Consider the following 25,249-nt stretch of genomic DNA (forward strand, 5'->3'; position numbering starts at 1 on the left):
AGTAAATGCTACGTTGGCGATACGATGCATGGGGCACAGACCGAGATGGAGATGGCCGACAGAACTGACTGTGTGTGCCATGCCCAAGTATGCCTGGCCACGTGGCGAGCACACGGCTACATGGGAATCCTTATCGGAAGAGAGTTGTGTGCAGTGTAGTGTAGAACCGGATGGGGGTCGTTCATTGTGTGTAGTATAGTCGTCAACATGCTGGGTTGCAATAGTCAACACGTCCGGCTTAGAAGAAAAAAAGGTTACATAAATCCGGTAGTCCTACGACGCTTGTTTCTCGACGGTTGCGGACTATCACCAAACGACTCAAGGAAACTCAACTCAAGTGCTCAACCCGACGTGCTCAACTCAACGTCGGTAATACTTATACATACGTATTTATACATACATACTTATACATACATACTCGACGTAATCCCATAATCAGGCACAGACAACAGTACATCATGACACTTGTCAACCCCTCCCGTATCGCCTTGTTTGGGCCGCAAAAGGCCCACTGGACACCGCAGGCTCTCGCAGCCCTGCAGACGACGCTGAAAAGCGATGCCCGTTTGGCCTTCCTCCGAGAGGCTCTCGAGACGCTCCCCTCGCTGTGGCCGCTGATCGACTCTATACTGGATACGGCGGACACGGCATACCCTGGGGCGCAGAAGCTGCAGCATCTCCACGACCTTGCAACGGGTACTTCCACGATGACGACGACGACGAAGCCGTTGGAATTTTCCAACACGGAACTGGCGCCGCTCACAGTGGTGTCCCAGGTAGTGGACTGGATCCAACGCCATAGCGACAACAACAACCTCGGACTCGACACGTGTGACGCCGCCCAAGGCTTCTGTCTCGGCTTCCTATCAGCAGCAGCCGTTTCCGTCGCCACTGATACGGTGAGCTTCCGGCAACACGTCTCGAACGCCATCCGGCTGGCGGCATGCATCGGCGCCGTCATCGACGTCGAGGACTTGGCGCACGCGGCGTCTGATACCGTCGTTGCCGTGTCGGTCCGGTGCAAGACGCCGCAAGACCGGGCCCATCTGGATTCCTGTTTGGAGATTCTGCCCAGGGTATGTTTGTGTCCCCAAAGCAAGCTATCCATACAAAGGTGGTTATCGCAACTCGCTGACACCCCAGCTAGGCCTATATATCGTGCATCACGGACGACAAGACTCTGACCGTCACTCTGCCGCAGGGCAGCCAAGAGACGCTGAGCTCGCTCCTGAAAGAGGCCGGCATTACGGTCGTCCCCGTCGGCATCCGGGGCCGCTACCACAACCAGGAGCACAGCCGGGCGGCCGAGAGGCTCGCAAGAGTCTGTGCCGAGCACGGTGATCTGCAGCTCCCTGGGGCCGACAAGTTGCTGCTGCCGCTGAGATCGACGGCGACCTCGGAGGTCATCGAGACGGGATCTCTGCACGACATCGCCATCCAGCTCATCCTCTGCCGACGCGCCCACTGGTTCCAGACAGTCAAGAAGACCATTGGCAACGGGGAGCATCACCAGTTGTTGAGCTACGGTACGGAACCGTGTGTACCTCCGTCGTTGGCTCGCAAGAGCAAATCCAACGGCACGGCAACCGGCGGCGCAGCAGTATCATCATCCGACAAGGACGACGAGATCGCCGTCGTGGGAATGGCGTGTCGGTTCCCGCGGTCCGAGAACCTCGAGACCTTTTGGCAGCTCCTCGCCGATGGCCAGACGGCCCTCGGCACCATGCCGGCTGACCGCTTCGACCCGGCGACGCTGACGCGCGAGCCACGGCTGGCCAACTTCTATGGCAACTTCATCGACGCGCCCGACGCCTTTGACCACAGGTTCTTTGGCATCTCGGGCCGCGAGGCCAAGTCCATGGACCCCCAGCAGCGGCTGGCGCTGCAGGTCGCCTACGAAGCGCTCGAGTCGGCGGGGTACGGCGGGGGTGCCGGTTCCGGTACCGGCGGCGACGGCATCAAGTCCACCGGACCGAATGTCGGGTGCTACCTCGGCGTGGGCAGCGTCGACTACGACGCCAACGTGGCCGCGCGCGACGCCAACGCCTTTGCGGCGACGGGCACGCTGCGCGCCTTCATCAGCGGCCGCGTGAGCCACTTCTTCGGCTGGGACGGGCCCTCGCTGACCATGGACACGGCGTGCTCGTCCTCGGCCGTCGCCATCCACACGGCCCGCCGCGCCTTGCTGGCCGGCGAGTGCGCCATGGCGCTGGCCGGTGGCGTTAACGTCATCACGAGCCCCGCGTTGCACCAGAACCTCGCCGCCGGCTCGTTCCTCAACACCTGCGGGTCGTCCAGGGCCTTTGACGACGGCGCGTCCGGCTACTGCCGGGGCGAGGGTGCCGGCATCCTCGTGCTGAAGCCGCTCTCCAGGGCCGTGGCCGACGGCGACCGCGTGTTGGGCTTGCTGGCCGGGTCAGCCGTGAACCAGAACTCGAACCGCAGCCCCATCACGGTGCCCGACTCGTCGTCCCAGGGCAGCCTTTACCGGCGCGTGCTGGACGAGGCGGGCATCCAGCCTCACGAGGTGACGTACGTTGAGGCGCACGGAACGGGTATGTGCAAGGACGATAGATATTATGTGTATCTAACATGGTACATCCAACGTGTCGTGCTAACTAGACATAGGAACCAAGGTCGGCGATCCGATCGAGTACGAAAGTGTCCGGAGCACCTTTTCCGGTCCCCTCCGTACGGGTCCCGTGTACCTCGGCTCCGTCAAGGACAACATCGGCCATGCCGAGGCGGCCTCGGGCGTGGCTGGCGTCATCAAGACGCTGCTCATGATGCAGCACCAGACAATACCCAAGCAGGCCAACTTTTCCCGCCTCAACCGGACCATCAAAGTCTTGCCGGGCGACGCCGATGACGTCGTCGTGCCTGAGAGCACCCTTGCATGGACGACGACCACGACGACAGAGAGGCGAGCTGCCCTGGTTAACAACTACGGCGCAGCCGGGAACAACGCTGCCATCCTCGTGCGGCAATACACCCCAGCCCCATCGACTCGCCAGTCCATCTCGTCGCCGGTTTCATCGTCAACAGCCTACCCCATCGCCCTCTCCGCCAAGTCGGAGACCAGCCTGAGGTCGTACATGGACGTGCTGAAGGGCTTCCTCCTGGACAGGGACGAGGACGGGAACCCGCGCCGCCCCCTTGCCTCCGTGGCATACCACATCGCCCGGGCTCACAACCCAGCTTTTGACCGCCGCGTCGCCATTGTCGCGCACGACGCCCAAGATGCGGCGGCCGCCCTCGCCACGGCCAGCCCCGCCGTCGTCGCGGCCAAGAAACCTGTGGTTCTCTGCTTTGGCGGCCAGACCGGACGCACCGTTTCCGTCTCCAAGGCGCTCTACGACGACAGCGACCTGTTCAAGAGTCACCTAGTACGTTGATCATGCTATAAAAGAGATCAATAGAGAGACAAAGGAAGAGAGCAAGCTAACTGACAAACTCACCAGGACAAATGCGAGGCCACCTGCCGCACCCTCGGGGTCAGCATCTACCCGGCCATCTTTCAGAACCAGCCCGTCGATGACACGGTCACGCTCCACTGCATGCTCCTCTCGCTGCAGATCTCGTGCGCCCAGAGCTGGATCGACAGCGGGCTGCAGGTCGACACCCTTATCGGCCACAGCTTCGGCCAGCTCACCGCCCTCTGTATCGCCGGGTCCCTGGACCTCCACGACACCTTCCGCCTCGTTGCCGGCCGCGCCCGCCTGCTCCGCGACTCCTCGGCCATTCTCCAGGACCGCGGCGCCATGCTGGCCGTCGAGTGCGACGCCGCCGACATCGACGACATCGTGACCGGCGTGAGGATGACCGCAGCTGGTCACCGCGTCGACATCGCGTGCTACAATGGTCCCCGGAACTTTGTCCTCGCCGGCGACGTGGCCTCTATCGCCGCTGCCACCGATCGCTGTCGCCTCCACGGCCGCGTCAAGACGACCAAGTTGCAGAACGACCACGCCTACCACTCTTACCTGACGGACGCCATCCTGCCCGACCTGCGGGAGCTGGCCGCCTCCGTTACAGTCCGGCCACCCCGCATCCGCGTCGAGACCTGCACGGCTGACGCCTCATGGCCATCGTCCTTTGGCCCGGACGAGATTGTCGAGCACACTCGGCAGCCCGTCTTCTTTGACCAGGCAGTCGCCCGCATTGCCGCCAGACTCCCCTCGGCCGTCTGGCTCGAGGCGGGCTCCGCCACGCCCATCATCCCCATGACCCGGCGCGTCCTCTCTTCCACGACGACGACGACGAAGACGACGACGCAGATCAATCCCCGTTCTGCCGACGTCTTCATCCCCGTACAACTCGGCACGACCGTCGACGCCGCGGCCCAGCTGGCCAAGGCCACTTGCGACCTGTGGACCGCCGGCTCGCCCGCGCAGTACTGGCTATTCCATTCGTCATCGAGCCATCGCTATCAGGAGGATTTCAACGTGCCGCCGTACCAGTTCGAGAAGTCGTCGCACTGGTTGCCGTTTGAGGCGCCGGTGCCGGCGCCCGTCGCTACCGGTGCCAAGCCCGAGGCTATCTCCACTCCCAGCCCCGAGTCCGAGCCCGAGTCCGAGTCCGAGACCCACTTCCCTCCCGGCTTCGTCACGCGAGTCCACCCGGGCGACGCGGCAGTGCCGGGCGAGCACCTGTTTGTCGTCGACACCCAGGGACCACTTTTCCAGCTTGCCGCACGCGGCCACGCCGTCACGGGCCAGAGCATCTGCCCGGCGTCCATGTTTGTCGAGATGGTGGCCCGGGCTACGATGCTCGTGCCCAAGAAGCCCTTGACACGCCGTGGTGGTGGTGGTGGTGCGCAGGTTCCCTCGCTGAGCGACCTGACTATGTCGGCCCCGCTGGGCATCGGAAACAGCCAAACGACCGTCATCCGTCTTCGCGAGACGGGCCCGGACGCGTGGGCGTTTGCCATCATCAGCCAGGCCTCGGCGAGCGACCCCCGCGGCGCCACGCAGCACGCCAGCGGAACCTTTGCTTGGACGGGCGCTGACGACGCCGCCGCCGCGAAGCGCCTGCAGCTGCTTGGCCGCCTGGGTTCCTCGCAGCTCAAAACGGCGACGTCGTCGGCGACGTCGACGGCCGCCATCAGCGGCGCCATGGTGTATAAGTGGTTCGCCGAGGTGGTCGACTACGCCGACTACTACCGCGGCGTGCAGAGCGTGTCGGCCGACGACGGCAACCGGGCCGTGGGACGCGTCGCAATGCCGGCGCGGCGCCCGCCGCCGCTGGCGGACGCCGGCGTGTGCGATCCCATCACGCTCGACAACTTCCTGCAGGTGGCCGGCATCCACTGCAACTGCCTGTCGGACCGCGATAAGGCGGCGGTGCTCATGTGCACGTCGGTCGACGAGATTGTCTTCTCGCCCAACTTCCTCGCCGCAGACAAGAGGAGCGACGATGATGAGTGGGTGGTGTACACGCGCTTCGACGACGACCCCAAGCAGCCCAAGACGCGGACCAACGACATCTTTGTGTGCGAGGCGGCCTCGGGAAACATCGTCGTGGCCGTTCTTGGCGCGACGTTCCATAGTGTTCCGTTCCGGTCGCTGGCAAAGAGCCTCGGCAGGCTGAACGCGGTCGTACCCGAGTCAGTGCCCGTGTTGCAGTCCACCAAGCCCGTCATTCCCGACTTGGACGATGCCGCCGCCGACTCTGGCTACTCCTCGACGGATCTGGTCTCTCAGGCGTCGGACGTGGATAAGACGGAAACCCACGTAGGCGTCTTCTTGTCTGCTGCTGGTGATGATCATGATACAGCTGCTTCATCAACAACAACAACAACAACAACAACAGCAACGTTTGTCGACACCCTGGCCAAGGTGCGCGCGCTTCTCAGCGACATGATTGAGATACCTGTCGACGAGGTGACGCCGGTGACGACGCTTGAGGAGCTCGGCATCGACTCGCTGCTTGTCACCGAGGTACTGGCTGAGATCCAGAAGCAGTTTGGCGTACAGCTGTCTCAGGAGCAGTTCGCCGGGTGCGACCATGTGCGCGACGTGGCCACACTGCTGCAGCCCGTTGCCGCTGCCGCTGCTGATGCCGATTTCGACGCCGATGAGGCTCATGTCACGGTCAAGACGCCGGCGATGCCGCCCTCGGTCTCACACGGTTCTTCGTCGATTGCTACTTACCCTCACCCTAAGCAGACTCCCGGACTTCCAAACCTCGCTTCCATCGGCCACGACGCCTTCACCCGGTGCCTCTCCTCGTACGACACGCACGCCGACGCGGCGGCTTACACCGACTTCTACTCCCGAGTCTTCCCCATCCAGTCCGAGCTCGTCGTGCAGTACGTGCTGACGGCCTTCGCCCAGCTGGGCTGTGACCTCGCCCGTCTCGGCCCAGGGGACATCCTGCCGGCCGTCGACCACCAGCAGAAACACTCCAAGGTCGTTACACAGCTGCACCAGATCCTCGTCGACGCCGGCCTGGCCACCAAAGACGGCTTCCCTCACGCGGGCGCGGGCTCGACCACCTACCGGCGCACCGCGATGCCTCTGCCCACCACGCCCGCGCCCGTGCTGATGGAGCGCCTGCTGCGGCAGTTCCCGCAGCACGCCTCCGAGACGAAGCTCCTCTACTCTACCGGCAGCCGGCTGGCCGAGTGCCTCACCGGCCGGGCCGAGCCCGTGTCCCTCATCTTCCAGGACGCGGCCGCGCGCGCCCTCCTCGCTGACGTCTACACCAACGCGCCCATGTTCAAGACGGGCACCCTGCAGCTGGCCGAGTACCTCTCGTCCATCGTCTCGGCGCTCGCGGGCAAGGGCCGGCGCCCACTCAGGATCCTCGAGCTCGGCGCCGGCACCGGCGGCACTACCAAGAGCGTCATCGAAACTCTGATCGCCATCGCTCCCGCCGGCGGCGCAGCAGCAAACTTCACCTACACCTTCACCGACCTCTCGTCGTCACTGGTGGCCGCCGCCCGCCGCCGGTTCGCACAGTGGTCCTCCTTCATGGAGTACAAGGTCGTCGACGTCGAGAAGGACCCGGCGCCCGAGTTCCTCGGCGCCTACGATGTGATCCTGTCGACCAACTGCATCCACGCCACGCGCGACCTGGTCGCATCGACGGGCAACATCCGCCGGATGCTCCGCCCCGACGGCTTGCTGTGCCTCGTCGAGCTCACGCGCAACCTGTACTGGTTCGATCTCGTCTTTGGCCTGCTCGAGGGCTGGTGGCTCTTCGAGGACGGCCGGCAGCACGCGCTGGCGGGCGAGGAGAGATGGGAGCAGGCCCTGCGGAAGGCCGGCTTCGAGTGGGTTGACTGGAGTCGCAGTTCGACCAGGGAGTCGGAGACGTTGCGAGTCATCACCGCCTCGGCGCATAACCCGGTCCCGGCCAAGGCTCCGGCCCCGGCTCCGGTTCTCGCCCATAACCCCTCGACAACACAGCAAGGCGTTCAAACGATCCTGTTCAAGGATGTTGACGGCGTCCAGCTCCACGCCGATATCTACTACCCCGAGGCGGCGGTAGCGTCGGGCAGGAAGCTTCCTGTAGGTAAAAAATTCCCCTCTCCCTTCCCCCTTGCATCCATTGTGGACGAATGTTTGACTAACGCTGCAAGCATCAGCCCTCATGATCCACGGCGGCGGCCACATCATGCTTTCTAGGAACGACATCAGGCCCCGGCAGACTGACATGCTTCTCAAGAGCGGCTTTCTTCCCGTCAGCGTCGACTACCGCCTCTGCCCCGAGGTCACCCTCGCCGAGGGCCCCATGACAGACGTGGTCGACGCCCTCTCCTGGGTCCGCAACGTTCTCCCGTCCCTCCTCCGCCCCGGCTTCTCCATCGACACCAACCAGGTCGTCGCCGTCGGCTGGTCCACGGGCGGTCATCTGGCAATGACGCTCGCGTGGACCTCACTCGCCCGCCAGGTGGCGCCCCCCGCGGCCATCCTCGCCTTCTACAGCCCCCTCGACTACGAAGACGACTTCTGGATGCATCCCAACCTGCCAAGAGGAGCCACCTCGGACTCGGCCGAGTCTTTCCCTCTCGACGCCCGCATCTGGGACGGCGGCGTGTTCGATACGGCCCGCGTAGAGTACCGTGTGGCCCCGGCCAAACGCGCCCTCGGCGGCTGGATGGCCGCCTCGGATCCCCGCAGCCGGCTGGCCCTACACATGAACGCCCAAGGCCGCACGCTACACGTGCTGCTCAACGGGCTGGACAAGACGACGCGCCAGCCGCCCGCGGCGCCGACGAGCGCCGAGATCGCGGCCGTCAGCCCACTGGCGCGGGTGAGGGCTGGCCACTACACAACGCCTACCTTTATCATCCACCCGCGCGAAGACGACCTGATCCCCTGGCAGCAGGCGGACCGGACGTGGCGGGCGTTGAGGGACCGCGGCGTCGAGGCCGAGCTGAGGCTTGTCGAGGGCGTGCCGCACCTGTTTGACCTGGCGAGGACGATGGACGACGCTGCTGAGCGGGCTGTGGTTGAGGGGTACGAGTTTCTGTGTCGACATGTGGGCGTGAGTCTGCGATTGTGACGCATATGTCTGGCCTTGGCTGTTGGCTGACCGAAGTGCTTTCTGCTGGGTTTGTGTGTGTTTCTATTGTTTTTCTTGGTTTTTACCGGGTTTCCAGTATTGTTTTGCTCATGTACATATGCACGGTTGATGTTGAGATTTCCGTCTGCCCGAGTTTTCTTGTCTGTTTGTATCGGCCTTTTTGTTAGTTTCATTTTCTGTCCAAGACTTATGATAATGGCCCTCTTGACGTTATTCTTTTATTCTCCGTCTAGATTCTAGATCCTGGTTCGCTACATACTAGACCTCTTTCTGAAATGATTCGTCTTTATTGTATAGAATGTACGTATACATAGATATCTTTGCCAAGTATAAAATAGTTGAGTTACTTGTTGTTTGTTGAATTCCTCTTGGACACTTGCACGAATATTTCACCAAACTCAATTGTCTGGGAAAGTTCAAGAAAAAGCTGACAGTATTACATGAGATTAACTTTATCTAGGACTTTATTTCTTTATTCCCCTTGGGCTTTGCTGTTTGTTATCTGTGGCCAAAGGTGGAAATGAGGTCTGCGGAAGCAAGGGCTCCGTGTCATTAGATACGATGTGCTACATCAAGACATCTAGAGCGATAAGATCTTTCAAGAGTTTCTACGTGTTATGATTACGCCTCCAAAATAAAAATTAGACAAACTCCCTTTATTCCCTTAGTTAACCTCTTGCCCTCGACTTCGCACTTCAACCAAGCCAATGTCCTGTTTTACATCTGCACCAGGGCTTACTCGAGGCTCGGTTCTGGTTGACTTGGTCGGCACGAAGTCCTTGCAAAACAGCCAGCGCGTATCCGTCTTGATGCCCGACTGCGCCCATCCATTCACCTTCTCTGGAAACAGCGGAAGCACGCCCTGCAGAGACAAGTCATGTGCCATGACGACAAGCACGTTGTCCAGCGCGTCGAGCTCTTGGATCTTGCCCACGCTCGCCAACGAAGACGGCCCATCGGGGAAGATGGGCCCGGGGGCGTTGACCTCGAAGAAGGGCGCCGTGGAAGGACGCGCCGTCCATGCCTCCAGGAGACCGGGACAGAAGCCCGAGTCGTGGCCGTGACGCAGGAGCTGCTGCAGAGTCTCGCTGGGCGGCAGCGGCTGCCATGGACTAGGCCGGAGGACCCCCATGTGGTGGCACGCGTCAGCGCCCATGAAGACGAACGACGACTCGATCTGTCCGTCCGGGCCCCGGACGGCGTCCGTACGCGCCAGAGCGCACATGTGGCCGACGGCGTGGCCTGGGGCATCCAGGAGGTAGAAGGAGCCGTCGCCGAAGAAGTCAAAGGCGTCGAAGCGGCCAACCTTGGGGCCGTCGTGGCTGTCGAAAACGATCTCGCGCACAACACGGCCCTCGGCATCGGCATCGAGCACAATGGCATCGGGCCGCGTGGGCCAGCCGGGCCAGGTGGCGGCGCGGACACCGGGGCCGATGACGAGGTCCGTGGTGGACGGGAAGCGCGTGACGTCGCCAATGTGGTCAAAGTGGTTGTGGGACCAGATGACGGCGTCGACGTCGGTGCTACGGACGCCGACGGTGTCATAGGCGTCGTCCAGCATGGCGGCGACGTCGGAGCCGGGCGTGACGATGGTGGTGGACTCGATCAGCTTGACAGTGCGGGGCGCGAGGTTGCGCCAGTCAGGTCGCACGCCGAGGTCGAAGACGACGTGCCGACCGGTGGTCGGGTGAGATACGAGGAAGCAGTAGATGGGCGCGTGCAGGCCATCGAAGCCATCCATCTTGGGCCGCCAGAACAGCTCGGGGTTGATGTGGAGCAGGGTGTTACTGCGGGCACGGATGGTGTTGGCATTAGCATGATAGATTTACTACTGGCGTGGGGGCAAGCAAATGGGTGGAATGCTGCACCACACGCCATCGGGGAAGACAAAGACGTACGTACGTATCCATGACCCGGACGTCGACGGTGGACAGGGACTCTGGGATGGCCACCGCCGGGGGGCCGGCAAGGGGCTTGGAGGAGGTGGTGGTGGTGGCAGACATGTTTGGTGATGATGATCCGTCCTAGGACGTGTAAGCGTAGGAGGCTTTGCTGTTGAAGCTGTTGCTGTTGAGGCTTTTTGCTGCTTTTAGCGAATCGGACATATTATCAATGTGTGCTCCCGTCTGTTTGAATGGCGCGCCGTGAGCAAGATCACCATCAAGGGGAGCTCAAGGGGAGCTCCAGGCGTTGCATTCGACGCAATGCGACTTGGAGCCAGCCGGAATGAGCCGTGAGGCCGGCAGGAGAGAGGATGGCCTTGCCCCGGCTCTATTGGTAATCACCCCCTACTTAGACCAGACCAGACCAGACCAGACCATACCAGACCAGACCGGGACGAGTCGTGTTGATGTCATATAAACTTGGGTCCCTGGCGAGTGTGGCATATGTGGTTGGGGTTGTAGGGAGTGCTTGTAGCCCGTGTCGATCCGTGGTTTGAACACCGAGTAAACTGCACATGTAGCAAGGGCCTAGGAAGACGACGAATGGGGTTATGTTATCCGTTGTCAACCAAACAGGGATGCCCCGTGTGTGTGTAAGCCGCCCACCTCGAAGCACGTCCCATGTCGTGGTGGGAATCCCATGCAACCCTGTTTGTATATGGGGATGGATGGATGGTGTACAAAACGCAATCCCAGGTCGAGACACAGCCAAGCGACAGAGGCTTGAGCAGAGAAAGAAAGACATTCATTCTTCGCTCTCTCTCTATTCTATTCTACACTGTCATCGTCTCTATAAACCCGCAACCATGGATGTGGCCGTCGCAGTTCAGCCCGTATCAGCAATCCCAGCAGCAGCAGCATCAGCATCAGCAGCAATCCTCAATGGCTCCGTCAGCGAGGCTCAGGTTGCCGCCAACCATGACAACGACAAGGACGACGACGCTCTCTACTGGTTCCGCACCAGCGGCCAGGACCTCGCGCGCATGATGTACGAGGCTAACTACCCGGTCGAGACGTCGAACCGCTTCCTCACCTTTTACCGCGACGTCGTCTGCCCGCTGCTCGGCGGCCGGCCCCAGCCCGACTCGCTGCCGACGGCCGTGGGCTGGGACGGCAACCCGTTCGAGTACAGCTTCGAGTTCAAGGGGTCCACCAAGAAGGCCGGCGTCCGCTTCGTCCTCGACCTGAGCGAGGTCCGGCCCGCGAACCGGGAGTACCCGCTGAGCCTGGCGACGGTCGAGAAGGTTCTGGATGTGCTGTCGACCAAGAGCCCGCTGTACGACGACCACTGGCACCGCTCTCTCGAGCGGTGGTTCGTCTACTCGCACAAGCCGTCCGAGAGGCAGCGGGAGCTGGTGGCCAAGGTCGGCTACCAGACGCCCACCATCCTCGGCTTCGACATCAACCCCAAGATCACCGAGCTCGCGCCCGCCCTGCTCCCCGTCATGGTCAAGAGCTACTTCCCGCCGTGCTTCGTGACCGAGGACCGCGGATTCACGCGGTTCCGATCCCTCGCCCTCGGCGTGCGGCAGCTGCCGGACATTGGCTCGCACCCCAACATCCTGCTGGGCCTCAAGATGATTGAGGACTTTGTGGCCGACAACCCGCAGTACGAGGGTTGCGGCCGCGGCCTCTCGACCGACTTCGTGCCGGCCGGCCAGGCGCGTCTGAAAGTCTACCTGCGGTACTGGGGCGACTCGTTCGACGAGATCTGGGACTACTACACGCTGGGCGGGCGCATCCCCATCGCCGACCTCGAAGACGACAAGGAGAAGCTGCGCGACCTGATACAGCTGTCGCGCGGCTCCGAGTACCCGGCGGACAAGACCCGGCCCGAGACGGAGGCCGAGAAGAAGCGGCGCGCCATCTTTGGCACCAAGCCGACGTCGCTCTACTTCTCCCTCACGCCCGAGAAGCCGTACCCGATCCCCAAGCTGTACTTCTACCCTGCATTCCAGGCGCCCAACGACGAGGCCATTGCTCAGGGTATTGACACCTGGCTCAAGAGGCACAACTGGTATGACGGCGGCAAAACGCTGGAGGAGATGGTGGCCAATGTATTGTGAGTATTTTTTACCTCTCTTGTGGTGTTACAACTTGATACTACCACTAAGGTACTGACTGGCTAACTTGTTGATAGTGACTACCGGAGACTCGATGAGAAACCTGGCATCTTCACCTTCCTGGGTGTTGGACGGAAGGAGACCGGCGACGATAGCGGGTTGAGTCTCCAGGTCTACGTGACGCCCGAGTTGTACGAGAGCCCGCGGTACTGAATTGAGTCGGGGTAATGCGACATGAGAGCAACATGATGTAAACAGTATATGCTTTTCGACCGCGTGTGTGTTGCAAGGGAATGAATGGGATTGCATGGGTTTTATTTTGGTTTGATCGACTGCGAGAACTCTGTAGATTTAAGCCTGTCCATGCATTGAAATTTGATGCCATGTTTATTTGCCTCTGCTTTTGTAGTCTTCCTTGGTCGTGTTTCTTGACAGCAGCAGCCCTGACTGAGCACATTCGACAAGACTCAAGATGGTGACGGCTGAACAGAGGAGAGAGACAGAGAGTACATTCAAGTCTTTGGCCACGACTGTTGTGGCTGATGGATGAACTTGAAATGTATTCAGTCCCTTGCATTTGAACCCTTGGATTTTCAAAATTCTTCAAATGTAGCGTTTAGCTAGTTTATTTAGTTTCTTTAGTAGCAAACAGCTGGAAGCCACCATTAGTTTGTCTGGTCCCTGGTAATTTTGAGTGTGCAAGTCCATGAGCAGCGAACCCAGAGTCCACCCTGAAGAGTCGTTCTTATTCATGCTATGTATATTATTCATTGAATACGTAACCACTGACTGCTGTGATAGAGATCCAACCTAAAAAAGAGACCCCTCGACAAGTGGTGTAAGAACCACGCATACATACACCTCCAAATAAGAACATTAACGCCTGCAAACCCCCAACCCAACTCATCCTGCATGACCATCTAGGACTAGACATCGAGCTCGGCCTCGATGATGCGCTGCACGGCCAGCGGCGACGACCAGATCTTGACGACGCGGTAGCCCGCCGACTTCAGCAGGGCGCGCCAGTGCGTCTCGGTGCGCTCCTCGCCGGCCACCATGACCATCATGGTCAGGTCGTAGGCCGTGGTGTGCGGGTGCGCGATGGTCTCGGGCGCGATGTGGTCGTGGATCAGCAGGCTGCTATAGCCGGGCGTCAGGGCGTCGCGCTGCATCTCGAGGATCTTGCGCGCCGGCTCGTCGGACCAGTCGTGCAGGACGCCGTGCATGTAGTAGGCGCGGGCTCCTTTAAAAGGAACACCAATCAGCTTTGGGTCATATGGTGACGGCAATAACACGGGGAGGCATATACGACAACAGGGCACACGGGGAGAAGGGAGATGGTACTGAGACAACTCACCCTTGATGGGCTGGGGCGTGAAAAAGTCATGGCCCAGCTTGTTGACGGGATCCGGGCACTTGGACAGCTTGACGACCTCGGGCAGGTCCTCGACGTACAACCGGGCGGCGACGTGCGGGTGGGCGGCGCGGAAGCGCTCCATGTCGTGGCCGATGCTGCCGCCGACGTCGACGAGGACGGGGCCGTCAGGCCGGGCCGTGGCCAGCAGCGTGTCGTGGGGGAAGATGTCGAGCCAGCCGGCCTGGGTGGCCATGACGCCGCCCATGACGTGGTTGAAGGACTCGCCCTCGGCGCGGTTCTCGTCCTGCTGGTAGAAGTGGAACATGTCGAGGCCGCGGCAGTCCTTTGCGTACTGGAAGATGCCGTCCTCGGGGTCCACGGGGTTGCGGTACTTTGTCTGGGCGAGGTGGCGCGGCATCTTGAAGAAGCAGGGGAGCGTGGCATCGTAGCTGCGCCTGTTAGAGTCTGTGTCTCTGTCTCACTGTGTCTCTTCCGCTCGGATGGTGGTGATATGGTGATATGGTGACGGTGATATGGTAACGGCAACACTCACAGATGGTTGATCCACTCGCCAAACACGGGCTTGGTAAAAGAGACGGACAGCGCCGTCGGCTTAAAGACACCCGCCGACGGCTCCTCCAGGACGTGGTTCGCCGCCAAGTGTCGTAGGATCCGGGCTGACAGGCAGTCTACGTGTCAGCATACATACATACTTATTTGAGCTCAAACAAGGTATCGTGACCTGGGAGACTCACAAAGCAGCTTGGTTTCGATTTTGGGCACCAGCTCCTGGATCTCTGCCAACGTCTTCTCTCCGTCGCCGGCCGTGTGCCACTCATGGAAGAGCTGCAGATCCATGGCGACCTTGAGCGCGGCGCCAAGAGCGGGCTTCATAGAGGGGTCAGGGTTGTTAGCATACATAATCATTCTGTTCGCTTGGTCCCCTCATCTGTATGACGTGGAAACATGTTTATGCTCACCTGGCCCATAACAAGCCTCAACACAAAGTCCCACGGCGTCTCGAGGCGCGCCACCAGGGCGTACGCGGCTGTGACGGCTTCGATGCGCTGGCCATCGTTCTCGAACGATTCCGCATTGATGCCGTTGAGCGTCTGGATGATGGCGTCGTGTTTCGAGGCCCCGCCGTGGCCGTTGACGCCGTTGACGCCGTTGGTGATGGTCTGGGCCGGCATGCTGAGAATTTTGGAGCACAAAACTAAGTATATCAAGTAAAAGGAAGAGTAATAGTATGCTTAGGCTGTCAGGAAGTTGAATCGAAGGATCATACAAGGCTCACGAGAATCTCAAGGCAAATTAGCTTGGATTATACGTGCAGCTGATATTTGGGAAGTCTTGGTGTGTGTCAGCACGGTTCAGAATGCAACATGATATGGATAGCTTTCATTTAGTTAATTAGCACCATCTTGATAACTCCCGGTCCCCTCCACCAACTCAGGTCCCGGTCACCGAGTAAACCTTAGCAGCGCCGGGGACTGAGTAATGTAATAGAACCCCTCCAAAGGGTCACAACCCCTCTGTATCATCAGCCATATCTGTTGGAGATACTCATCTACCGGTAGCCAGCAGCCACAATGTCATCCCATCGGGTGCTGCGTCATGTTTCTCTACGGGTAGAGTCATATATGCGCTTTATCCTGGTCCAGGCAGAGATGGTCCTCATTGCCCGATAACATTGAACACACCAGAGGACCTACACCACCTACACCACCACCACCACCACCACCACCATGCTCTTCGCCCTCTCGTCGGCTCTCGTCCTGGTCGCCGCCGTGGTCGTCTACCGCGTGCGCTTTCACCCCCTCCGCGCCATCCCCGGCCCCTGGTACGCCGCCGCGTCGCCCCTGTTCCTCTGGACGATATGCTACCTCGGCATCGAGGGCCGCGTCATGCGCCGCCTCCATGAGAAGCACGCCACGGCCGTGCTCCGCGTCGGGCCCAACTCGGTCTCCGTCTCGGACAGCAGCGCCATGCACGAGATCTACGTCGCCGGCGGAGGGTTCCTTAAGGACGACCGGTACCGCAACTTCAACCTAGGCCCCGTCGAGACCATCTTTTCCACCCTCGACGGCGCCTACCGCGACCGCCGCGCAAAGGCCGTCGCGCCCTTGTTCTCGCCCGCCCAGATCCGCGCCGAGAGCGGCCCCCGCGGCTCCGTCGGCCGCCACGTCGACAGCTTCGTTGCCCAGCTGGCCGAGCTGCGCCGCGCCCGCGTCCGAACCGACCTGCTCGACCTCTGCGCCAAGCTGTCCATCGACGTCGTCTCCGACTACCTTCTCGGCCTGCCGTACGGCGGCCTGACCGAGCACGCCCACCTCAGCCTGCCCGACAGGCAGACGCGCGAGGGCAAGCTGAGCGCCAACGAGTTCGTCCACGCCATCGTCGGCTTCGCCCGCTTCTCCCTGCTGCCCAACAGCCTCTTCAAGCTCACCTACGCCGTGTCCCAGCGCCTCAGCCACAGCGTCAAGGTGGACGAGTCCCTCGCCAGGATCGGATCCTTTATCAACAGCGTCATGGCTCGCGTCACGGCAGACGCCGGCATCGACAAGAAGAACGCCGACAACAACGACAACAAGAATGACAACAAGACGGCGGGTTCCAGAACACACCTCTACCCGGACCGTCTCCTCGCCGTCGGCGTCTCGCTTCCCGAGACGGCCGCCCAGAGCAAAGCCATCCTCTTCGCCGGCGCCGACTCGACCGCCGTCGCCCTCGCTACGACCCTGTTCCATCTCGCCCGCAACACCTCCGCGCGCACCCGGCTGCTACACGAGATCCGCGCCGCCACCGCCGCCGGGGGCAGCAACAAGCAGCCCGACCTGGTTTTCCTGCGCGCCTGCGTCAAGGAAGGTCTGCGCCTGTGCATGGCGAACCCAGTGCGACTGACGCGTGTTGTGCCCCGCGCCGCGGACCTGCACGTCGACGGCCTCCGCATCCCCCCTGGGACCACCGTCGGCTGCGCGGCGTACGTCATGCATCACGACCCCGACGTCTTCCCGCACCCGTTCGCCTTCAAGCCCGAGCGCTGGCTCGACGACGGGTCCAGTGCCGGCTTGCGCCGTCCCGCCATGGAGAAGTCTCTAATGCCCTTCGGCCACGGTCTCCGCGCGTGCCTGGGCAAGAACCTGGCCATGCACCAGCTTCACCAGGCCGTTGCCGCCGTGATCGACGCCGAGATCCTCGACGGGGCTCGCACCGTGCAAGACGAGATCGAGGTGGTTGAGTGGTTCAATGGGGATATCAAGGGACACAGTGTTGACATTGAGTGGTGAGGCTGCAAGATTATTATACCCAATATAATTTCTGTTAAATAACGCGAGCGGCTGTTTTGCAAGCAACTTCTACTACACTAAGCAAGATATATTGTACTTCATTTATAACATATCAAAAGTTAAGAAATTAGCTCGAGAACTGCGTTCAGATGATAGTTCCATAACAGTGATTCACGATCTATTTCACAGGGTCTACCCACCACCAAGTCGTTCGTCTGCGTATTTTCTTTATGCAAATACGTGTAGTTGATTGAAGTAAGAGTACCACTTGTGTCACAGAAGTCATTGCAATGCTTCTCAAGAATGGCACGTCGCTTTACGAATTTGGGCTTCAATCTGTACCAAGTCAAGGAACCCATTTCCTGGCCACTCTGACATGAGGATACGTGACGGAATAGTATTAGGTTGATTGTACGAATAGCAAGCGTCTTATAGTACTATCTGTTTCAATGCTGCTGCTGCTTTGATATCCTTAGAAACGGTTTGGCTGTATCCCAAGGCACTGCATAGAGCAGACTACGTAGGTGGTGAATGATTACCCAAGATAGCCAGCTTCTTGCCTCGTGCCAAGAAACCGTTTCTTGGGCTATTTAAATTCAAGCTTCATGGGTCTCCGTGTGTGTTTGCCTCCAACCCGACAACCTGGCACCCTAGGCCAGCAACGGCTTGCTGGCAGGGTGTCTGCTAGTCATGATATAACAGGGGTAATTCGGATGGGCACCCGTCCCCTAGACCCCCTGGAATTTTAGTGTTCGCACAGAGTCTAATTCGGGTTCCGAGTAGTTTGTTTGGCCGGCACCAGGTCCCATTCGTTGTCTGCAGACAATAACACACAAGGCCCCCCCTTGATGAGAGCACCCAGCCTCTACTTCGTGGGTTGATATAGAGGTCATCCAACAACACAATTTCCAGCATTTTGACCTCACACTCCTTCCGCCACAGCTTCATTTCGTAAATTCATTCCTTAGCTCGTTGCAAGCTTGCAACCCCGTTCAAGATGCACTCTCTCCCTTCACCTGCGAAGCTCCTTACCCTGGGCTCGTCGGTGCTGCTTAGCAGTGCGAGTCTCGTCTCAGCCGCCGCTAATCCCCGTTCCGCATGCTCGAAAGCAGACAGCGTGCTCGATTTCGACTATGTCATCGTCGGCGGCGGCACAGCCGGCCTGGTCTTGGCCAACCGACTGACAGAGGATGCCGGCGTGACTGTTGCCGTCGTTGAAGCCGGCACACTGCCCGAGGACGTCTCGGGGAACTGGACCCAGGTTCCGGGCTACGCCGGCAAGTTCTTCTCGGGTGCGCCCGAGATGTCTTGGGGCTTCCAAACGACCCCGCAAGCTGTGAGTTCCAACGTCGTCGTCCTCAAGCTCTGTGGCCAGAGTCTCATCGATGGATCCATGGATTATTAACCTGATGTCGGGCAGGGACTCAACAACAGTACGGCTCACTACTTGCGAACGAAAGCAGTAAGTCCAGCCGCATACCCATCTGTGAAAACACAACATTCCAAGCTACGATTGCTAGACAGCCTTGCTGCTTCGCGTTTCCTTCTCCAAAAGTCTAATCATCGTGTGCCTTGCAGCTGGGTGGATGTAGCAACGTCAACTACATGGCGTACTCGCATACGACCAAGGGTGCTCACGCGGCATGGGCGGCTGCGGTCAACGACGAGTCCTACTCGTACGAGAACATGCTGCCGTATTACCGAAAGACGATGAAGTTCTCGTCCCCGAAGGAGTCGTCTCGCCTGGCCAACGCCACGGTCCGATACAACGAGGCCAGCGTGGCCACCAGCGGCGCGGTGGACGTCACGTACCCGGCCTACAGCCAGCCCTGGAGCACCTGGGTCTCCAAGGGGCTCGCAGCCATCGGAGTCAATGAGACCGATACCTTCATCGACGGAACCCTCATCGGTCACACTTGGCAAATGGACACGCTCCGGGCAAACGACAGCCACCGTTCCTCTTCCGAGACGGCCTACCTGCGGCCCGTCTTGGACCGGCCCAACCTCGCCGTCTTCCATTACACCACGGTCGAGCGCGTCCTGTTCAGCAACAAGACGGCCACGGGCGTCGAGTTCTCCTCTGCCACTACCGACTCCAGCTGCATCGGCACCATCTCGGCGGCTAAGGAGGTCATCCTCTCGGCCGGCGCCTTCCAGTCGCCTCAGCTGCTGCAAGTTTCGGGCGTGGGACCCAAGGACCTGCTGTCCAAGTACGGTATCCCCGTTGTCGCCGACGTGCCCGCCGTCGGCAGGGGGATGAGAGACCACATGACCATCTTCGCCTCGTACCAGGTCAACGTCGTCACCTCATCGGCCTTGTCCGGCGCCGACTACCTGGCCACCGCCATCGACGACTTCAACACCAATGGCGAGGGCCCGTTGGCAAGCTCGGGCGGTGACCTGGTTGGCGGAGAGAAGATCCCTGCCGACCTGCGAAAGGACTTTGCCGCTGAGACGGTAGAGTGTACGTTGCCATGTCCTTCTCCCCCCTCATGTTCTGATTCCACCGTCTTTCGTGTTTCTCTTTTACCCGAGCGCTGACTCTCAACACCCTCTTCATAGACCTATCCCCTTATCCCGCCGACTGGCCTGAGGTTCTTTACAACGTCTACCCCGGCGGCGTGACCGAGGCGGTGGCCAACGAGAACTTTGCCACGCTGCAGGCGACTCTGATGATGCCCCATTCCCAGGGCACCGTCATGATCCAGTCCGCCAACATAAGCGACGCGCCCGCCATCAACCCCAACTGGCTCACCGAGAACTCCGACATGGACGTCCTCGTTGCCGGCTTCAAGCGTGTCCGCCAGGCTCTCGAGTCCTCCGCCGTGGCCCCCGTCCTCGTGGGCGGCGAGGTGTTCCCGGGGCCTTCGGTGGCGACCGACGACGACATTCGCACCTACATCAGGCGGTCCAGCAGTCCGATCTACCACGCCTTTGCCTCAAACAGGATGGGCAATGGCACAGACCCTCAAGCTGTCGTGGACAGTCGCGGGAGGGTTGTCGGAGTCTCCAGGCGTCAGTTATCCTTCCCCTTCTGCGTACGTACCGAGACTGAACTGACAAATGTGAAAGTGAGGGTTATTGATTCGTCTTCATTCCCGTTCCTGCCACCCACTCCTGCGCCGCAAGTGCAAGTCTGTAAGTGAATTTACCCTAGCTACTCAGCAAAGATTCATGGCTAACACCACGGGGCTAGATGTCTTGGCGGAGAAGCTGGCGGATGACATCAAGAAGACTACCTACTGAGACGCTGTCGATGTAGTTATCTGTGCGGCATTTTGAAGTCTGTGATTGATTGGATTGTACTTTGGCATTCGTTGATTGTTGTTAATATGTATTTTTAATTGAGTGGTGGTCTATTCCTTGATTGAATGTTTTGATTGGGATTTTATAATTGTGTCCTTTGTTATGTTTCTTATTCTCGCCTTACGCCTGCTTAGTCCACTTGCACAGTGTTCCAGGGCTCAGATATTACGTCCACCGCCGTAGATCTCACCTACAGTTGGTCTCTTCTATACATTTGAAGACTAGTCATATAGCCATTCAGTATGTTCTATGCTTCAGCCTGCTACTTCATTGTGCTCGAAGTAAACACAAGCAGTACAGTGTCCTCCACGAGTCCGCTTGTCAGACAACAGCCAGATTCTTTGATTTCCGTCATAGCAGTCCAGCGCCCCCATAGCTCACACATTTCCATTTCATAGGCTCATGGCCTTAATATCGAAGCCGACATGACGTGAGAGACCTGTCCTTCCTATGGAATCGGACAATCTCGGTTGATTATCTTGTATGCACATCAGCTGTTCATTCTATGGTTCTTTGATCCACAAGCTGATATAGTCTATAACAATCTACATCATACATCGTATCTGTCTATACCTACTGGTGTTTCAAAACTGACTGGACAATGTTTCTAATGCTTAACCATAGACCCCAGCATGCCATCCACCCTGACCCCACCCTTCGACAATGCCCTTGTTGCATATGCAATGGTAGTCAGAGCCAATGGTTCCATACCGCTTCACCGCATCGGGTAAGCTGAGGAAGAAAACCATCGAGAGCGGCTTTATTTCTGCTTCAGCTTCTCCTTTGCCGCGACGTGGGCGTAGACGAATGCATACGCGACGTCCACGACCTCGGATGCAGCAAAGAAGAAGACCACAATGGGCTCCGCCACCCTAGTGTAGCTCTCCGGGTAATGCGCGTACCGCCAGGCAAACAGCACGATGGAGAGGAACGTGCCCAGCGTACGGTTGAACCTGGTCGAGGGTTAGCGTCTGGTCAACTCCCAGGTGTACCGCTGGCTCGGAGTACGGAAGGCCATTCACTCACCAGATACCCCAAGAGTGACCGGCGGTGCTGTCTCTACGCAACAGTTGCGCGAGCGACGTGCAGCTGATGAGCAACTGGTCCGAGTAGCCCAGGTAGAAGGACGCCGGGTCGATGCCAACAGTGTTGATGAAGGCCCAGAAAGCGCCAATCATGGTCACAACACCCAGCGACAGGATCCAGCCCAGATTCCTCGCCACAATGGGTGAGTGCTTCCATTCCTGCGGGCCGTACTTCCAGGTGGTGTAGATGATGCCAATGTCGATGATAAGCCATGGTACAAAGGCCACCACCTGTGCTGCCGACGTCGGCATGACGACGCCAAAGAGGAACTCCCATGCTATGTTTGCACAGCTTTATCTCTCAGGACTCATCATCAGCACAACGGGGTCCACATCGATAGGTGCAAATTGTCAGAACAGGGGAATGGGAGAGATTCATACAGTGCAAAAAGAGGCATGCCATAAGACTTGTCGCGCAAGCCCTGCCGGATGTACAGCACATAGGCTATGGTCCAGAAGAAGGACACCGATAGAATGAGACTATCTTGAACCTGCAAGAAGTACAACGGAGGCTGGTTCACCTGGTCGATGCGGTTGAGAGGAAGATGGAAACCCATTTTGGAAGCGGTCTGGGCAGTTCAAGGAATTCGGCAGTATTCTCGCATAGGTTTCAGGGAAAAGAGTAGCATAGGAATCGTGTCAGAATAGAGGTCTCATTCCACTGTCTCACTTCGCTATGAAATAGTTCACACACCTTCGCCTCGTGTGCCACCGCGTTCATGCGAGTGTGTGGGGATATGAACCATCTCGGGGTGTCATCCCTGTCATTACTCGGGGTCGCGGCCGAATGACAGGGATCGCGGCCGCGGCCCAATCCTGCTTACTCGGTCTTTTGAAGGCAATGTATTTAGATTTGCCACGTATCGCGGTACTGGATAATCGCTGGGTTGGACTGATAACTGGCACGTTGGAGATACCAGTGACACTTGGACTAGGTGTGATGCTGTATCCGTGACGCCATGAGTGAGTGACCTGCATTGTACAGATATTCCCGATGTTTGCTCGAATTCAAACAGAGCCGTCATCCTCCCATTTTGCGTCTTTGTCTATGCGGGGATACACTCTTCAACTTTGCGACCATAGTAGCAAGGAGAGGACAGCATCGCCGTAATGGCACTCTCTGACGGTGTTCGCCAGCTTCTGGCTGAAGCGGACGTCAAGATCTACTCGACCATGAGCTTGTTCGTTTTAGTCGCCATCGCCACCACCCTATCTACCGTTTCATGGTCGAAAGCCTCCCGAACCCTGCACTTCCCGTTCATTGGAAGCCCGTCCGGAAACACGGCGCAAAAGCGCCAATATTTCATCAGTAACGCCGTGAAGCTCTTCCAGGAAGGATATCAAAACGTGCGGTCTTTTGGGAACACCAACCCCCCAAACCCTCGACGGAAACTGGTATCATTCTAACACTGCTTATAGTTCCGAAACTCTGTATGGCGAACGATTGCTCTTGATGGTAATTACATTCCCATATGCGCTCCATCGGTAGCGTTGCGGTACTGCTTATCCTCTCAAACTCTTGACCAACTTTGCTCTAGGCGAGTTACTCGTGGTCCCGTTGCCATACGCAGACGAACTGCGCAAGCAGCCAGAGGAAGTAATTAGTAGAGACGTAGCCAACAACAAGGTTGGTGAACCCAGGGGCGTCAATCGAGATGCACCCATTTCTATTTAAACCACATCATTGACGTTGAACAAACTTCTAGTCGTTTGAGACGAAGCTCTTGAACATCACTTTTGCTACACCATTGATGGTTCACACCGTCAAAGCTGACCTCACTCACAACATCCCACACCTTACCTCGCCCATGATGACAGAGGCTCAGGAGACACTTCGTGAGGCTTTTGGAGAGAGTCCGGAGTACAGCGCAGTAAGCGTGTATCAGAAGCTACTGCGCGTTGTCGCCATTGTGTCCGGCATCGCCTTTGTTGGGCCTGAGACTTGCCGCGAGAACGAGTACCTCACCAACAGCATCATGTTCACCGTCGATCTATTTTCCGCCATTGCCGAGCTGAAGAAGTGGCCCAACTGGGGTCCCACGCGCCGCATTGCGAGCTACTTTATACCGCAGGTGAAGAAAATGAAGGATCACCGCGCACGCTCGATGGCGTACCTCGTGCCTGTCATCCAGAAACGACGTTCTATGCGATTTGACTCTAAAGAGGACAAGCCCAAAGACATGCTCCAATGGCTGATAGAAAAGTCCGACAAGTTTGGAGCGAAACAAGACGAAGATATCGCCATGGTGCTCATCCTGCTGGGTGTGGCAGCCATCCATACAACGACCATGGCCGTGACACAGACGTGAGTTGCAATAGTCTTTTCTCTCTTTCCTCAAATCAGTGGGAAACTGGCTTCTTTAACACGTCTCTCAACAGGCTTTACGATCTTATCGGGTACTGTCCCGAAGTTATTCCTGAGCTCCGTGAAGAAATTCGCTCCGTCCAGGCGGCACATAACGGAGTCCTCAACACCGAAGCCCTGTACCAGATGAAGCTGCTGGACTCGATCATGCGTGAATCACAACGGTTGAACCCAACCAATGTGATGCGGATGCAGCGTTGCGTGCTACAATCGTTCCAGCTGGCCGACGGCACCACCATCCCGGCCGGCATCGATATTGCCGTGCCTGCGTTGCCCGTCAACTTGGACGAGTCTAAATATCCGGACCCCTTGCGTTTCGACCCGCACCGCTTCGTGCGCCTGCGGTCCAGCGTCGACCCCGACCCCATCGGCTACGCCAGCAGGGAACAGTACCAGTTCATCAGCGTGACCAAGGAGAACATGGCGTTTGGTTTCGGAAAACCGGCGTGTCCCGGGCGCTTCTTCGCCGCCACCGAGATGAAGCTTCTTCTCATCCGCCTGTTGCAGGACTACGACATCAAGATGCCCGACGGCGTCGAGGGCCGCTATCCCAACATGATTCGTGGAACTTCCATCACGCCTGACACGAGTAAAACCATCATGATGCGGAGGCGGCTGTAGAAATGGGTTCAAAACTAGAGATCCATGGGGGCAAATGTAGTTGCGGAAAGGTTACCTTTTTTTACGACTGAGCCGGTCAACTTCAAGAGGCCGGCTTGGTTTACTCCTCGAACCCTATCCGCCGCTTGTTGCAGAATGAATTACATGGGTCAAATGGAGCATGATTTTACTTTGTCTCTAATTCTAAAAATGGCAATCAGAATGATTTAAGCAAATATTGATGAAAGTATATTGTTCCCAAACCCAAAGGTTTGCCACAAGATAAAGTAGCACTAGTGGAGATGCAGGAGACTTGATGGCCATCCAAGCAGATTGCAAGTGTCGCTACTCGCTTACACGGAGCTTAACGTAGAACGATGTATCCCTATCAAATTCACAATAACAGACACAAGGATGCACTACCCGGAAGCACTCAGCAAGCAAGAGGCTACGCTTGTCAATAACAAGACTGTCGGGGTGGCCTGTGACAATGCGGCAAAAGGTACGATATCGTAGCAATAGATTGTTCATAAAGTAACGCCCCTGTTAGGCTTAGTCACAAGAGTCGTTGAAGTCAGCGACTCGGCGCCCAGTTCGTTAATCAATCAACGCAGGATTACTCTGTACTCGGTTCCGCGACTCAGTCACAAAGTGGAATACAGCGAGTCAGCGTGCCGTGCTCTCCTACGCCTCCCTTCTTTGTTCACA

At 58.5% G+C, this 25,249-nt stretch overlaps 8 protein-coding genes across 8 annotated transcripts; 5 read left to right on the forward strand and 3 right to left on the reverse strand.

Moving 5' to 3' along the window:
• Positions 1-309: 309 nt before the first annotated feature.
• CDEST_13054 (Putative Acyl transferase domain superfamily, phosphopantetheine binding ACP domain, thiolase) lies at positions 310-8,854 on the forward strand. The gene is made up of 5 exons (XM_062929210.1): positions 310-1,076; positions 1,148-2,555; positions 2,629-3,386; positions 3,462-7,518; positions 7,592-8,854. The coding sequence occupies exons 1-5, from the start codon at positions 459-461 to the stop codon at positions 8,509-8,511; spliced, it is 7,761 nt and encodes a 2,586-aa protein (XP_062785261.1). The 5' UTR covers positions 310-458; the 3' UTR covers positions 8,512-8,854.
• Positions 8,855-9,153: 299 nt separating this feature from the next.
• CDEST_13055 (Putative metallo-beta-lactamase, ribonuclease Z/Hydroxyacylglutathione hydrolase) lies at positions 9,154-10,535 on the reverse strand (the record flags this gene model as incomplete). The annotated part of the gene is made up of 3 exons (XM_062929211.1): positions 9,154-9,159; positions 9,272-10,319; positions 10,435-10,535. 3 exons carry the CDS (start codon positions 10,533-10,535, stop codon positions 9,154-9,156), a joined length of 1,155 nt encoding a protein of 384 aa, XP_062785262.1.
• Positions 10,536-11,189: 654 nt separating this feature from the next.
• CDEST_13056 (Putative aromatic prenyltransferase) lies at positions 11,190-12,934 on the forward strand. Its single transcript, XM_062929212.1, has 2 exons — positions 11,190-12,537; positions 12,616-12,934. Exons 1-2 carry the CDS (start codon positions 11,282-11,284, stop codon positions 12,749-12,751), a joined length of 1,392 nt encoding a protein of 463 aa, XP_062785263.1. The 5' UTR covers positions 11,190-11,281; the 3' UTR covers positions 12,752-12,934.
• A 355-nt stretch (positions 12,935-13,289) lies between these two features.
• CDEST_13057 (Putative O-methyltransferase domain, S-adenosyl-L-methionine-dependent methyltransferase superfamily) lies at positions 13,290-15,263 on the reverse strand. Its single transcript, XM_062929213.1, has 5 exons — positions 14,876-15,263; positions 14,651-14,783; positions 14,449-14,572; positions 13,896-14,344; positions 13,290-13,781 (listed from the first exon to the last, which is right to left on the reverse strand). The coding sequence occupies exons 1-5, from the start codon at positions 15,086-15,088 to the stop codon at positions 13,465-13,467; spliced, it is 1,236 nt and encodes a 411-aa protein (XP_062785264.1). The 5' UTR covers positions 15,089-15,263; the 3' UTR covers positions 13,290-13,464.
• Positions 15,264-15,643: 380 nt separating this feature from the next.
• CDEST_13058 (Putative cytochrome P450) lies at positions 15,644-17,185 on the forward strand (the record flags this gene model as incomplete). Its single annotated transcript, XM_062929214.1, has 1 exon — positions 15,644-17,185. One exon carries the CDS (start codon positions 15,644-15,646, stop codon positions 17,183-17,185), a length of 1,542 nt encoding a protein of 513 aa, XP_062785265.1.
• Positions 17,186-18,011: 826 nt separating this feature from the next.
• Positions 18,012-20,707, forward strand: CDEST_13059 (Putative glucose-methanol-choline oxidoreductase, FAD/NAD(P)-binding domain superfamily). The gene is made up of 6 exons (XM_062929215.1): positions 18,012-18,521; positions 18,606-18,647; positions 18,764-19,649; positions 19,748-20,200; positions 20,258-20,323; positions 20,382-20,707. The coding sequence occupies exons 1-6, from the start codon at positions 18,183-18,185 to the stop codon at positions 20,429-20,431; spliced, it is 1,836 nt and encodes a 611-aa protein (XP_062785266.1). The 5' UTR covers positions 18,012-18,182; the 3' UTR covers positions 20,432-20,707.
• Positions 20,708-20,918: 211 nt separating this feature from the next.
• Positions 20,919-22,211, reverse strand: CDEST_13060 (Putative terpene cyclase PaxB). Its single transcript, XM_062929216.1, has 3 exons — positions 21,958-22,211; positions 21,518-21,868; positions 20,919-21,444 (listed from the first exon to the last, which is right to left on the reverse strand). The coding sequence occupies exons 1-3, from the start codon at positions 22,131-22,133 to the stop codon at positions 21,252-21,254; spliced, it is 720 nt and encodes a 239-aa protein (XP_062785267.1). The 5' UTR covers positions 22,134-22,211; the 3' UTR covers positions 20,919-21,251.
• A 279-nt stretch (positions 22,212-22,490) lies between these two features.
• CDEST_13061 (Putative cytochrome P450) lies at positions 22,491-24,768 on the forward strand. The gene is made up of 5 exons (XM_062929217.1): positions 22,491-22,923; positions 22,996-23,032; positions 23,115-23,203; positions 23,283-23,881; positions 23,956-24,768. The coding sequence occupies exons 1-5, from the start codon at positions 22,687-22,689 to the stop codon at positions 24,560-24,562; spliced, it is 1,569 nt and encodes a 522-aa protein (XP_062785268.1). The 5' UTR covers positions 22,491-22,686; the 3' UTR covers positions 24,563-24,768.
• The last annotated feature ends 481 nt before the right edge of the window (positions 24,769-25,249 follow it).

This window comes from Colletotrichum destructivum, chromosome 8 (genome assembly GCF_034447905.1).
Source record: "Colletotrichum destructivum chromosome 8, complete sequence".
In the NCBI taxonomy this organism is placed as follows: domain Eukaryota; kingdom Fungi; phylum Ascomycota; class Sordariomycetes; order Glomerellales; family Glomerellaceae; genus Colletotrichum; species Colletotrichum destructivum.

What these genes read in the sequence shown, in the direction of transcription:
- CDEST_13054 (XM_062929210.1), top strand. Translation starts at nt 459, where the DNA reads ATGACACTTGTCAACCCCTCCCGTATCGCCTTGTTTGGGCCGCAAAAG. An exon ending in ACCTGTTCAAGAGTCACCTA is followed by an intron (nt 3,387 to 3,461) that starts GTACGTTGATCA and finishes CAAACTCACCAG; the next exon opens with GACAAATGCGAGGCCACCTG. An exon ending in GGGCAGGAAGCTTCCTGTAG is followed by an intron (nt 7,519 to 7,591) that starts GTAAAAAATTCC and finishes TGCAAGCATCAG; the next exon opens with CCCTCATGATCCACGGCGGC.
- CDEST_13056 (XM_062929212.1), top strand. Translation starts at nt 11,282, where the DNA reads ATGGATGTGGCCGTCGCAGTTCAGCCCGTATCAGCAATCCCAGCAGCA. An exon ending in GAGATGGTGGCCAATGTATT is followed by an intron (nt 12,538 to 12,615) that starts GTGAGTATTTTT and finishes ACTTGTTGATAG; the next exon opens with TGACTACCGGAGACTCGATG.
- CDEST_13057 (XM_062929213.1), bottom strand. Translation starts at nt 15,088, where the DNA reads ATGCCGGCCCAGACCATCACCAACGGCGTCAACGGCGTCAACGGCCAC. An exon ending in TGAGGCTTGTTATGGGCCAG is followed by an intron (nt 14,784 to 14,875) that starts GTGAGCATAAAC and finishes CCCTCTATGAAG; the next exon opens with CCCGCTCTTGGCGCCGCGCT. An exon ending in GGCGAGTGGATCAACCATCT is followed by an intron (nt 14,345 to 14,448) that starts GTGAGTGTTGCC and finishes TAACAGGCGCAG; the next exon opens with CTACGATGCCACGCTCCCCT.
- CDEST_13059 (XM_062929215.1), top strand. Translation starts at nt 18,183, where the DNA reads ATGCACTCTCTCCCTTCACCTGCGAAGCTCCTTACCCTGGGCTCGTCG. An exon ending in TGCCGCTGAGACGGTAGAGT is followed by an intron (nt 19,650 to 19,747) that starts GTACGTTGCCAT and finishes CCCTCTTCATAG; the next exon opens with ACCTATCCCCTTATCCCGCC. An exon ending in TGCGCCGCAAGTGCAAGTCT is followed by an intron (nt 20,324 to 20,381) that starts GTAAGTGAATTT and finishes CCACGGGGCTAG; the next exon opens with ATGTCTTGGCGGAGAAGCTG.
- CDEST_13060 (XM_062929216.1), bottom strand. Translation starts at nt 22,133, where the DNA reads ATGGGTTTCCATCTTCCTCTCAACCGCATCGACCAGGTGAACCAGCCT. An exon ending in GGCATGCCTCTTTTTGCACT is followed by an intron (nt 21,869 to 21,957) that starts GTATGAATCTCT and finishes TGAGAGATAAAG; the next exon opens with CTGTGCAAACATAGCATGGG. An exon ending in GGTCACTCTTGGGGTATCTG is followed by an intron (nt 21,445 to 21,517) that starts GTGAGTGAATGG and finishes ACCCTCGACCAG; the next exon opens with GTTCAACCGTACGCTGGGCA.
- CDEST_13061 (XM_062929217.1), top strand. Translation starts at nt 22,687, where the DNA reads ATGGCACTCTCTGACGGTGTTCGCCAGCTTCTGGCTGAAGCGGACGTC. An exon ending in TCCAGGAAGGATATCAAAAC is followed by an intron (nt 22,924 to 22,995) that starts GTGCGGTCTTTT and finishes CACTGCTTATAG; the next exon opens with TTCCGAAACTCTGTATGGCG. An exon ending in ACCATGGCCGTGACACAGAC is followed by an intron (nt 23,882 to 23,955) that starts GTGAGTTGCAAT and finishes GTCTCTCAACAG; the next exon opens with GCTTTACGATCTTATCGGGT.